Source organism: Ctenopharyngodon idella, chromosome 21 (assembly GCF_019924925.1).
Source record: "Ctenopharyngodon idella isolate HZGC_01 chromosome 21, HZGC01, whole genome shotgun sequence".
In the NCBI taxonomy this organism is placed as follows: domain Eukaryota; kingdom Metazoa; phylum Chordata; class Actinopteri; order Cypriniformes; family Xenocyprididae; genus Ctenopharyngodon; species Ctenopharyngodon idella.
Window position 1 is genome coordinate 20,178,537 of NC_067240.1, and position 13,578 is coordinate 20,192,114.

At 39.5% G+C, this 13,578-nt stretch overlaps 2 protein-coding genes across 2 annotated transcripts; both read right to left on the minus strand.

Moving 5' to 3' along the window:
* Nucleotides 1-1,334: 1,334 nt before the first annotated feature.
* Nucleotides 1,335-2,297, minus strand: LOC127504347 (olfactory receptor 52N5-like). Its single transcript, XM_051878889.1, has 2 exons — nt 1,952-2,297; nt 1,335-1,822 (listed from the first exon to the last, which is right to left on the minus strand). The coding sequence occupies exons 1-2, from the start codon at nt 2,295-2,297 to the stop codon at nt 1,335-1,337; spliced, it is 834 nt and encodes a 277-aa protein (XP_051734849.1).
* Nucleotides 2,298-6,455: 4,158 nt separating this feature from the next.
* Nucleotides 6,456-7,400, minus strand: LOC127503368 (olfactory receptor 8U9-like). The gene has a single exon (XM_051877059.1). The coding sequence runs from the start codon at nt 7,398-7,400 to the stop codon at nt 6,456-6,458; it is 945 nt and encodes a 314-aa protein (XP_051733019.1).
* Nucleotides 7,401-13,578: the final 6,178 nt, after the last annotated feature.

Consider the following 13,578-nt stretch of genomic DNA (forward strand, 5'->3'; position numbering starts at 1 on the left):
CGAAACCCGAGACGTTTTCACAAATCTGCTTTTTTTAGTTGCACAGTTACACAGAGACAATAACGGTTTTGTTTTCTAAAACTTGCATTTTTAAACCGGCTTTTAAAAGCTTGTGTTTCAAGTTTTCAGTTTTCATTAACATGGTCTACACTACTCCTTGAATCTCTTATTTAAACTATATGCATTGTGTTATTTATGATGAAATCATTTGTGAGCATGCAGAAATCGAGTTGCAATGGTGAGATTATTGCGTTCATGTGCTCAACTAACATGACTGTGATCGGCTATATTGCTCGGCGCTGCAACCTTTTATGCAGTGTGAATAGATCTAAATATAAAGAATAACAGTAAAAATGTAGTAAAATTTTCCAAAAAGGTTTGAATATGTAAAACTTATTTTTTTATGCAAAGATGTTACCCAATCAAATCAGTGACCATTTACTTTGTCTTAAAGCAGACACCTTTTTATTTTTTAAATAAGAGGGCTAAAATCAAGGTAGAAAATGGTCTTCTATTCCTAAGTCATGACAGTTTTTGATGTAAAAATTATAAGTGCACCCCAGGAAACATAAAATTTAAAAAATACAATTCATGACCCCTTTAAATTAACATTATGACATAAGAGAAATATTGTTTTTAGTAGAAAGTAGTGGAAAGACATCTTAATTCACACACCTATGAAGAACTGAGAACCAAAATGTTTGTCTTTTCCCCGTATGAGCTCAATAAAAACAGTGAATAAAACTTTTGTGTGTGATGCACACACAAGCAAACAATATCCAGAGCCTCATAAAAATAGTTTACAAACAAAATTGTTATTTTTGTTGTAAATTCTATAATTTTAAAATAGTAAAATGATTCATTAATATAATTAAACATACGTAAATAACAGATTTTATTTAAATTAAGCAATAGATACAAAAGATCTCTGACACATTAATAAGGTACAGCTTGGTATTGTTGTCATTTATTTATACCATTTATTCTGCATTTAAAGTTAAATAAAGAATCCAATGGTCAATGTCTTTAAAAATCTCAAAATATGTTTATTATGAATATGAGCCATTTTTACTTTAAATTTTTTTTTTCCTTCAGACCTTTATCTCCAGAATTCTATGTTGTGATGGTTATGTGAAATATTCCTCACATTAAGCAATCAAATGCATGTTACAAACAAAATAATGAAAACCACAGTGATAGATATTTAATATAATAATATATTTTAAAATACACATACATATGTTTTGTTAATGCAAAATAGTTTCATGACTGGTAAAAAAGCTTTCTCTCTTTCACTGTTATTGAAAAATGTTATTTCAGCTTAGGTTTTGTAGCTATATTTTTTTTTCAAAAGGCCACAACGTATCAGTTCTTTTTTTCCACCACAGTTTAATAATTTTTTGTCTTATCTCTTTAGTTTGTAAACCATATACTATGGGATTTAGTCCTGGTGGTACAATGTGGAACATTATACTAGCAAGTTTCCTGTTTTCAGAGTATTCAGGGAAACGATGGAGAAAAATCATAATGGCACAAGAAACAAACATTATTAAATAAACTGCTATGTGACTACTACATGTTTTTATGGCTTTACTGTTGAGTGCTTTGCTTTTGCTGATTATACATACAGCAACAATCCTGACATATGCTATAATCATCAATGTCACCGATATGCTAAGTGCTAACACAGAATAAACAATTCCAAACATGTTATTAATGGACACATTTTCACAGGACAATTTATAAAGCGAGGCATTGTCACAGAAAGGGTTTTCAATTTTATATCTGCAGCGAGACAGGCGGACAGTGAGACCTAACATAATTGCCACTACAATTACTGGCAGTGCCCAGGCTATTGCTGATAATTGAACCACCCTTTTATTAGTCATTATAGCTGTGTATAGCAATGGATTGCATATAGCCACTTGTCTGTCATAGGCCATAGTTACTAGCGCAGTGTGGCTTGCTGTTGCAAATATGTGTACAAAATAAGCTTGAATAACACACTCCACATATGTCACACAGCGATCTGAGTCCTGCTTGAAAATGTCCTGCATTAAACGTGGTAAAATAACAGTAGTCCCTATTATATCATTCACTGGCAGGTTACAGAACAGAAAATGCATAGGATGATGTAGATTCTTCTCTATTGCGATCAGAATTATCAGTCCAATGTTACATCCCATTGCAAAGACATAAAATAAGCAAAGCAGGATGAAAATAGGGTAGGAAGACTGAGGTGTTACTTTCAATCCCTCCACAAGGAGAATGCTGTTTGTCAATGTCAGGTTGTCCATTGGTTGCTCTATACAAAACCTGCAAACAGTAACAAGCAGACCTTTTACTGTCATTAATAACATATCTTAAATTACTGCTTCGCATTATACATAGACTGTGTTGAGAGATGTTTGTATTTCTTTTGTAAATCATTTCTAATAACATTTTCATGTGCATTATTTCCATATAAATGAATATGGTGCATATTTAAGAAATAGCATACCGTAGACCTACATGGCTTGCCCTTCTGACTTCTGAATCAACCTAAATTTGCATGTTTCAAAACACAGTTAAACTGTTTTAGCACAACATAGTCATTTTAAAAATAAAAGTACCTGGAGAGAATCGTTTGTTGTTGCTGTGATATGTAATGCCTGTTTTTTGCATTTCAAAGCATACTTGTTCTTGAAGTATTCCAATTTTACCACTGATCAGGTAGTCTGATATTGAGTAACAGCCAAACCTTTACATATATCAGTACATAAATACTAACTTACTCTTCTCTGAAGAAATCTTTGCTCGCCTTTGCCTTTGCCTTTTAATTATGGCTCAAATGTGTTTTCTACACTGTCATCACCCAAGAGGGGGAACTAATTTACTTGGTGACCATAGCTACAGATATTTTAATAGTGGTTGGCTCTTTGCTCTTGTTACCTGTAGGTGTCATTTGTCTTTTTTTTTGTTGTTTTTAGTATGGCAAGGACACAAAGTTTGCCCTGTTGTTAAGCATGGTCCAGTTACCCACTGCTGGTTGACGTATGCACTTAATGGGGCCCATCATATATCCAATAACGGTTATAAAAAAAAAATATTCTTCACTCAGTAGTTGCAATCTCAAACTTCTGTTCTCACAAACTCATTCAGACAGACAAGAGTTGATTCTTGACTCCATTCTTGATTCTTGTAGCCACCTTCAAAGTTATAGTTATATGGGACTTGCATGTTAGGGGATAGGGGTAATGTCACATGCTTATGGGTCCAGAGTGCATCTTTTTTAACAGCATCTATACACTATCATTGTACACAAGCTCTTTCAACATATTGTGCAGCACTCAATATTCTATTATTATTATTTGTTTTTTAAAAACTGTGTGGCAGCCAAATGAGCACTTTATATTATTTTCTCATTCTGACAGACTGAATCAAACTTATTAATTTTCATTGCCATTTGGTGGTCTTCCACCATAGATTTGCCTAACTGTCACAGGGCCCTATTTTTGAACCCATTGTTAGGCACACAGAGATACTCCATGGCTGTACAATTATGTTTTGACTAATTTGTTGTTAGAGTGCTAAATCTACATGCAGGTTTCATGCCAGTGTTAGTAGGGCAACACGCAACTGGGCATACGTGTGATTGCTTGTTGCGATAAATGCGCAAATAGTTTGAGTGCTCCTGAAAAGATATATTAATGAAGAGGTCCAAAAGATAATTAACTATTTTTTATGAGAAATGGGTCATTGTGATGAATACATTATATAGATAGTTTTAGCCATCTTCAAAGGATCTAGTTGTCTGTGTCCTCCACAAGGTATGCAAAGTCAAACATGGGATTTGTGTATAGTGCTTGACATTTTTAAACTATGGATGGGTAAGGATGGTTGACTACAGCAATCATCTATTTGACTTATGGGTTTAAAGGGTTAGTTCACCCAAATGAAAATTCTGTCATTACTCACCCTCATGTCGTTCCACACCCGTAAGAACTTCGTTCATCTTCGGAACACAGATTAAGATATTTTTGATGAAATCCGAGAGGTGTATGTCTCGTCCATAGACAGCATTATAATCAACACTTTCAAGGTCCAGAAAGGTACTAAAGACACTGTTAAAACCGTTAATGTGACTGTAGTGGTTCAACCTTAATTTTATGAAGTGACGAGAATATTTTTGTGCACAAAAACAAAACAAAAATAATAACTTTATTCAACAATATCTGCTCTTCTGTGTCATTCTCATTCATTGTTTACGTCCAGCACATCCAGGTTCTACACTCAATTGTGCAGATTTGGCCAATACTAAGCCGGCATTCGGAAGTAAACATGGAAGCCTTCACTGTGCTTACTGCGTAAGGATAATTGCAGGGAAGAGAAGAGATTATTGAATAAAGTCGTTATTTTTGTTTTGTTTTGTGCACAAAAAGTATTTTCGTCATTTCATAAAATTAAGGTTGAACCACTGTAGTCACGTCAACTGTTTTAACGATGTCTTTAGTACCTTTCTGGACCTTGAAAGTGTTGATTATATTGCTGTCTATGGACGAGTCATATACCTCTTGGATTTCATCAAAAATATCTTAATTATGGTTGTGGAACGACATGGGGGTAAGTAATTAATGACAGAGTTTTCATTTTTGGGTGAACTAACCCTTTATGTAGTGTGCAGTGTAGTGTATGTAGTGGTGTAGTGTAGTGTATGTAGTGGTGGTGGATTTGAAGGCAATCACAATTGTCAAAAAAATTGAGATGCTCAACTTCTCAAAGAACATGTTTGCGTGTGCTAATGTGCTAAAGAGTACGACAGTGCCTGCCCCCTTTTTCAGCTGTGTGTTCCGGAAGTATTTTATTCATTCATCTTTCCCATAGAGATTTAAAAAGTCTTCATTAAAAAGGTATAAGCCATACACCAAGCCAATAAGCTACGAGGTGAATCACAACACTACAAACTTTGATTTAAAGCAAAAAAGTTTTTGAAAATCATACAAAAAGACAAAGTACAAGACTGTGTACTTAACGTCTTTAGTGAGGAAAAAAAATACAATCCTAAGCATTGAGTACAGTATAATTAAATTAAAAATGATGGCAAAATATAAAACTATTCATGTACAAATGTTTATTATACATATAAAAACAACATATTTAAGTTTATTGCAAAATATGCATATACAAGCATTTAAGTATTTTACAGCGCTGAGATATTGACTCAATTGCATCATTTGCAGTACTTCATGGGAATGGATGGAGCTAAAGAGCTATTTTGGCTCATGTTGTGTTTTTCTGATTCTCACTGGTGTCATTTTCTGTACAGCATCATGGGTAATGCATTTTTTTCACCAGGGACTTGATTATAAAATGTTAAACACTGTTAAACATGACTGTTAAAGACGATTATTTTAAAAATAAGCTGAAATAATGCGTCTGGCAGCAAATACTATCGATTAACAACCACATAGCTCACAGTATGTCTGTCTTTAAATATTTATAAGTTATTGTTCAAAATCAATTTCCATATGAAGAAAATGAATGGAGTTTTTATTTCCAGAAACATGACTGTTGCACTCTTCAGTGTTGTTTCTGTCAGAGTGGTAAAACACTCTTATTCCTTCACTTTTAAACCACCACAACTACAGCACTGGTTATGAACAAATTCCCATTCGCATATATCTTAACCATGTTTATTCTTGGCGCAAAATCGAAACTTTCACTATAGCTGGTGTTATCAAAGTGCCTAAAATTACACCCCTACAGAGAATGAGGCCCTATTTGAGGTTGTGAGTGTTTGTGAAACTATATTTCACATTCTTGTTAAACATTTAAACAAGAATGAGCCTAGACCATGTATCATTTGTTGTGTTTTATACAGTACATGTGTGATTCATAACTGTGAGGAGATATTTCAAGTACAATCATGGAAAAATTGTAAAGTTGTTACTAAAGACCCTGAATGATCTGAGAATCTATGTGTCATTAGTGATTTAACAAAGATACCAATGAGACATGAGTTTGAACAATAGTTTAAACATAGTTTAGTAAATACATGTCACAGTTACATAAACACATTTTATTGATCTCTGAGGGAAATCTCCAATTTAGCATTTGTAAAAACTAAAGACTGACAAAGATGGTCAGAATGGATAGAATCTTCTTGGTTTTGCAAATATAATGTTCTGAGACATCAATTAAAATTAAAGTGTCTAAATATCTGTGAATGTGTAAACTTTCTTTTTACAGTTTCAGAATCTATTCATAAGAGACGGAAAATAGATGGAAAAACATATTTTAAAGAAATTAACCAACTGTTATAGATAAATTATTATTCCTTTAAATTGAGTTAGATGTTAGATGTTAATCAGTTAGACAAAGAAATGAAAACTGTGCAAGACCATTATTTTTAGTTTAAGTTCAAAGTAAACCTCAGCAAGATATTTATGAAAGTATTTTTTCCATACGATAAAAAATCACTTTATATTAACTTTGTTTCTACAGCAAAGTTTAACCGTCTTTTGTCTTATCTCTTTGGTTTGTAAACCATATACTAAAGGATTTAGTCCTGGTGGTACAATATGGAACATTATACTAGCTAGTTTCCTGTTTTCAGAGTATTCTGGAAAACGATGGAGAAAAACCATAGTGGCACAAGAAACAAACATGATTATATATGCAGCTATGTGTGTGCCACATGTTTTTATGGCTTTACTGTTGAGTGATTTGTTTTTCCTGCTTCTGCATACTGCCACAATTTTTCCATATGTTATGAATACAGACCCAAGTGAAAAAGTAAAGATGATCACAGTAGAAAATAGTCCATACAAATTATTAATAACCACACTGTCCTCACAGGACAGTTTAAACAGTGAGGCATTGTCACAGAAAGGGTTTTCAATTTTATATCTGCAGCGAGACAGGCGTACAGTGAGTCCTATCAGAATCGACACTGCAAGTACTGACAACCCCCAGGCTAATGCTGATAGTTTAACCACCATTTTATTGGTCATTATTGCTGTGTATCGCAATGGATTACATATAGCCACATATCTGTCAAAGGCCATGATCATTAGTGCAGTGTGGCTTACAGTTGCAAATATGTGTACAACATATGCTTGAAAAACACACTCCACATATGTCATGTAGCGCTCTGAGGGTTCCCTTAAAATGTCTTGCAGTAAGCGTGGCAAAATGACAGAGGTCCCAATTATATCATTCACTGGCAAGTTACAGAACAGAAAATGCATTGGGTGATTCAGATTCCTCTCAGTTGAGATCAGGATTAAAAGTCCAATGTTACATCCCATAGTAAAGGCATAAACTAAGAGAAGTAGGATGAAAACAGGATAGGAAGACTGAGGTGTAACTTTCAATCCCTCCACAAAGAGAATGCTGTTTGTTACTGTCTCGTTGTCCATTGGCTTCTCTACTCAAATCTGCAAAAGAGTAATAAGTAACAGACAGTATCAGACCTCTCATTGTTTCCTCGCCGTTATGATGCATATTTTATAGATAATAAATATTATTGATTGCTGTCTTATCAGTTTTTACACTCTGCACTAATTGGCATGTTTTTGAAATCACACAATCATTTTGAACTGTATTAATTTAACACCACAAGTAATTTGAAAAATCAAAAAAGTTACAGTAAAGTTACAGTATAGTAATATATTGTATTTTATGTCTAACAAAACAAAAATACTTACTTCAGATGTTTTCCACAATTCAACAAGATTGAGTTATTGCTTCACAGATGACAAGCTAGATATCAAGTAGTAGTCAGCACTATTAATTTTCAGTATCAAATATAAATACTTGATCTTTGAATGAACCTTGATCTGCCCTTGCCTTTTAATACTGTATGTGGCCTGAACATGTTTCTTTGATGCTGTCATCACCCAAGAGGGGAAAACTAATAGTAGGTGTGATGCTTACAGCCACTGATAATTGTGGTGGTTATCTTTGCTTCACCTGTAGGGATCATGTGACTCTTTGGAATGAGTACCTCATCCTGCTTTTGGAGATCTGCCTTCCTGCTAAAGTGAATAACAATTTTAATATTTTATGATTTATATATTTTGTTATAATCTACAGAAATCCGACCAGATGACATCAGTTTTGCTATTGCCCTAGACCTCTCACATGTAAAGTTATCCCTGTTGATATATGCACTTTAGTAGGCAGTGTAAAGTGTATAGGCTATTGCTCAGTGCTAAATAGTTTGTTCAGTTCTATGCTTATGTACATATGTCAAGACATCTTAAATGTACTTGTTCTTGCATGCAAGCTGCTCATGACACAGTGTTTGCAGAGTCTTAGGGCAGCTCAGTTCACAGTAAATGCAGTGAACTTTATGCATGTGTCCTTATATAAAAAAAAAACCTTGGCAGGTTTACTCAGTAACCATTTATTCCTGTAACAATAACAGGTCAGACCAATGACTGGGTCAGACACACAAGGGGAACACTCTTTTAACAAATTAATTAATAATACATCCCCACATCCAGGCTCACATACTTGTAATAACAGGTCAAACACACAAGAGGGGAATATTCTCTCTATTCATTAGCAGAAATGTTCAACAAAGTAAATTTACCACAATTTACATACTGTGAGTGTAATTCATATATATATATATATATATATATATATATTTTTTTTTTTTTTTAATTATTTTTTTTTTTTTTTTTACAATTCAACCGGAGAAAAACTGGACACGTTAATTATACTCCTTCCCACACATCCAAAAATGAGGAAGTCTAACAGGTGTCACATGTCAATAATACAGTTTTCATCAACAACCACTCTAGGACTATTAATAAATTCCAATACATTAACATATTTACATGAACAGGTTTTGGAGTAGTTCACATGAGAAAAACCATATACAGTATACTGAGACAAACCTTGCTACAAAATGCATATTCTGCATGCCCTCTGTGAGACACTTGGGCTTGCTTCTTGGAGATAATAAGATCAAGTCTTGGTGAAATGGGCGAGAGACTGACACGAAGAGTAGCATCCAAAGTAGCTTTCAGTTTGCTCCTTGCTTTTGATTTTGTGATAGTCACAGTGGAGAACCCTGATTCACGTAAGTATGTGGTGGTGAAAGGCAATAGAAATTTGATTGCCCGCTTTGACAGAGAGGGATATTCACGTGCAGCCAGTAACCAAAATGAAGCAAGGTCAACTTGTGTGAGTTGAAGTTTTAGGCTACTGTCAGCTGATAGTTCCATTAGTTCATTTTCCAACACAGTGGACAGAGCCATGCCTTCTGAAGCAGGATCCACAGAGAACGGGTCCAAAATCCAAAGTTTTCCATGTCGAGGGTCCTCTGGGAAGTACTCAGCAAACTTTTGAGACAACTGAGACAAGTGCTGGGTTATAACAGTTGATGTGGAAACATGTCAAATCGTCCCTCCTTGACTCCCTCAATTTTGTCTGAAACCAAAAACACTGTGCTGTTTCTGCCTTGCACTGATACATTCAGTTGATTTAACTGATCAAATATATCAGATAAGTAGGCCATTTTTTGCACAAAATTGATCATCAGTGTAATGCTCAGCAAGAGGGGAGTGTTGTTCTTCCAGAAATGTGTGCACTTCTTTTCTCAGTTCAAAAAGACAATTAAGCACACATCCTCTTGAAAGCCACCTTATTTCTGTAATGATGGGTCAACAGAGTGGAGATCCATTTGCAGCTTTTATTAAGAATAGTAAATACACAGGTAAGGGCAGAGGCAGAGACGTAAACGGGGACAGGCAATGGTCGAGGCAGGCGGCAGACAAACGGTATCAGGAAGCAGGCAGAGATCAGGGCAGGCGGCAAACAAACACAGTCCAGTAAACAGGCAAGGATCAAGGCAGGCGGCAGAGAATCACAAGAGATAAACAGTCCAATCGGTAACGGTATAACAATCCACAGAAAACGCTTAGAGATGATCACCGGGGCAAATCAAGACTTCGCAAAGTGTGTGTGTGTGCGTGCTGCTTAAATAGTGTGAGTGTGATGTGGTGCAGGTGTGTGTGCAATCAGTCCCAGGAATGAGGGCCTATGGGAAATGTAGTCTGAATGATGATCTCAATATTCCGGTGAAGGCTCCCTCCGGTGGTGCGGGGAAGGAAGTGCGGGAGCCTCACTTGTGACAGAGCCCCCCCCCTGCGAGCGGCTCCAGACGCGAGGAGGCGGACGACGCCGGGGTCTACCACGTGGTCGAGGGGCCGGTCTCTCCGGATGCGTCCTGTGAAACTCTTCTGTGAGTGAGGGGTCCAGGATATCATCCACATCGACCCAGGATCGCTCCTCCGGGCCGTACCCCTCCCAGTCGACCAGGTACTGAAGTCTCCCACCCCGGCGCCTGGAATCGAGTAGTTCTCGAACTTGGTAAGCCTCCTCGCCTTCGATCAGCATGGGTGGGGGGTTGCGGGCCTCGGTTCCCTCCGACTCCCCCCTCGGACCACCAGAGGGTTTCAGCAACGACACATGGAAAGTGGGAGAGACACGGTAGTTAGCAGGTAGGTCTAATCGGAATGACACGGGTGTAATTTGTTTAATAATTTGAAAGGGCCCTACAAACCTGGGACTGAGCTTTCTGCAGGGAAGTCGGAGGCGGAGATCTCGTGTGGATAGCCAGACCCATTGACCCACGGTGTACTCTGGACTGGGACGCCGGTGACGATTGGCCTGTACCTCCTGCCTTCTCACAGCGCGCTGCAGATGGTGATGGGCGAGGTCCCAGGTTTCCTCACTGCGTTGCAGCCACTCTGTCACGGATGGTAGATTGGTGGGTTCGCCGGACCAAGGGAAAAGTGGTGGCTGGTAGCCAAGTACACATTTGAAGGGAGTCACGCCGGTGGCGGTTTTCTGGAGAGAGTTTTGTGCGTATTCCGCCCACATCAGGTAACGACTCCAGTCATTTTGATTTTGTTGGCAGTAAGTGCGTAGGAATCTGGTGAGCTCTTGGTTCATGCGTTCGGTTTGGCCATTGGATTCGGGGTGGTATCCTGAGGTGAGACTGACATTGACATTCAGGTGTTTAAAGAAGGCTGCCCATACCCGAGACGTGAACTGTGGCCCTCTGTCTGATACAATGTCCTCTGGTAAGCCGTAAAAACGGAATACATAGTCGCAGAGGGTCTCTGCTGTCTCAAAAGCAGATGGCAGTTTGGGTAGTGGAATGAGTCGACAGGCTTTGGAGAATCGGTCCACAACCGTAAGAATGGTGGTGTGGCCACGGGACACAGGAAGGTCGGTGACGAAGTCAATTGCTATGTGGGACCAGGGACGTTGAGGAATGGGCAGTGGCTGTAACAACCCGGAGGGTACTTGACGAGATGGTTTCGAGGTTTGACAGGCTGTGCAGTTTTTTACAAATTGAGTGGTCTCCGCTAGCATGGTTTCCCACCAGAACCGGTTCTGTAACAGTTGGAAGGTGGCAGTAATACCCGGGTGACCAGAACTGGGAAGAGCATGCACTTGATGCAGTAACTTGTTGCGGAGGGCTTCTGGTACGAACGTGCGATCTGGTGGGCATTCCGGGGGTGGTACCGTCTGAGCGTTGAGTTCGGTGATTTCTGTCATGATGTCCCATTGTACGGGAGCGACCAGAAGTTTGTTGGGGATGATGTTTTCCTCGCTCTTTGTTCTCTCTACCTCCTCCACTTGGCGAGACAGCGCGTCGGCTTTGAGGTTCCTTGAGCCTGGTCGATATGTCACGGTAAACTGAAATCTGGTGAAGAACATGGCCCACCTGGCTTGTCTGGGGTTTAAGCGTTTGGCTGAACGGAGATATTCAAGGTTCTTGTGGTCCGTGAGTATGGTGAATGGGTGCTGTGCTCCCTCCAGCCAGTGCCGCCACTCCTCCAACGCTGCCTTCATGGCTAGTAGTTCCCGGTTGCCTACATCGTAGTTTCGTTCTGCTGCTGATAACTTCCTCGAGTAGAATGCACATGGAAACATTTTGGCTGGATTTCCTTGACGTTGTGAGAGTACGGCCCCGATGCCTGTGCTGGATGCGTCAACCTCTACGATGAAGGGGAGCTCTGGATCTAGGTGACGGAGAATGGGAGCAGTGGTGAAACGTTCCTTTAATTCCTGGAAAGCCTGTATCGCCTCATTGGACCAGGTGAGACGGGTGGATTGTCGTTTGGTCATGGAGGTTAGAGGTGCTGCAATGCCACTGAAGTTCCTTATAAACCGCCTGTAGAAATTAGCGAACCCCAGGAATCGTTGCAGCTCTTTCAGAGTTCGTGGTCGTGGCCATTCTAGAACTGCTCTCACCTTGCTGTCGTCCATAGCCACTCCCTCGTGACTGATGACATACCCCAAGAATGACGTGGATGTGCGGTGAAACTCACATTTCTCGGCCTTAGCGTAGAGTTGGTGTTGAATGAGGCGTTGTAGAACAGCCCGGACGTGTTGAATGTGTTCCTCAAACGTGCTGGAGTAGATGAGGATGTCATCTATGTAAACTACGACCCAGCGGTTGAGCATGTCCCGGAAGACATCGTTGATGAAGGACTGGAACACGGAGGGACTGTTGGCCAGCCCAAACGGCATCACAAGGGTCTCGTAGTGGCCAGTGGCGGTGGAAAAGGCAGTTTTCCATTCGTCCCCCTCTCTGATGCGTATCAGATTATAGGCACAGCGAAGATCCAGCTTGGTAAAGTATTTAGCCTGCCGTAACTGCTCTAGAGCTGCTGGAACCAGGGGCAAAGGGTAACGAAATTTAACGGTGATATCATTAAGTCCACGGTAGTCAATGCAGGGTCTGAGACTACCGTCCTTCTTCTTGACAAAGAAGAAGCCTGATGCCGCTGGTGACGTTGAGGGCCGGATGAAACCTTTGGCTAGCTCCTCTTCAATGAATTTTTTCATAGCAGCAGATTCAGGTTGGGATAAAGGGAATATTCTGCCCTTGGGGGGCGTGGTACCTGGTAGCAAGTCAATGGCACAGTCACTGGATCGATGTGGGGGTAACTCGGTGGCTTTGCTTTTGCTGAAAGCGATTGCCAGGTCAGCATACTCGACGGGAATGTGGGACTCGTCGGAATTAACTGTGTGGATTGATACAGCTTGAACTGGTAATGGGGTGACTTGTTTCAGACAAAGTTCATGACAGGATGAGTCCCATTGAATAATCTGTCCCTCCTTCCAGGAAATATGTGGGTTGTGTGTCCTGAGCCACGGGAGACCAAGGATGACTGGGTTGTTGGGTGAGTGGATGACGTAAAATCTGATGGGTTCATGGTGTAATACTCCTACTTGCAGGACAACCTCAGCAGTAATGTGTGCGACCTTCCCCTCTCCGATGGGCCGACCATCTAGCGCCTCCACTGTCAATTGAGAATCACAAGCCGTTAGAGTGATGTTGTGTTCCTGAATGAAAGTATTTGACATGAAGTTGCCTGCAGCCCCAGAGTCTATGAGCGCATGAGTGGGTATGCGCTGGTTGTTCACAGTCACATGTACTGGTATTTTGAAACTGTTAGCTGAATAGTTGGTGGATTGCTGGGAAGTCACCGCTTTTGGATTAGAGGGACTTGGCCGGATGGGACAATTGATTTTGATGTGACCGGCTTGGCCGCAGTACAGACA

Bases quoted from the DNA above. Each gene is read 5' to 3' on its own strand.
- LOC127504347 (XM_051878889.1), bottom strand. From the start codon at position 2,297: ATGGACAACCTGACATTGACAAACAGCATTCTCCTTGTGGAGGGATTG. The intron at 1,823-1,951 runs TAGTAACTATGG...TTGTAGTGGCAA, and splicing joins AACAGCAAGCCACACTGCGC to TTATGTTAGGTCTCACTGTC.
- LOC127503368 (XM_051877059.1), bottom strand. From the start codon at position 7,400: ATGGACAACGAGACAGTAACAAACAGCATTCTCTTTGTGGAGGGATTG.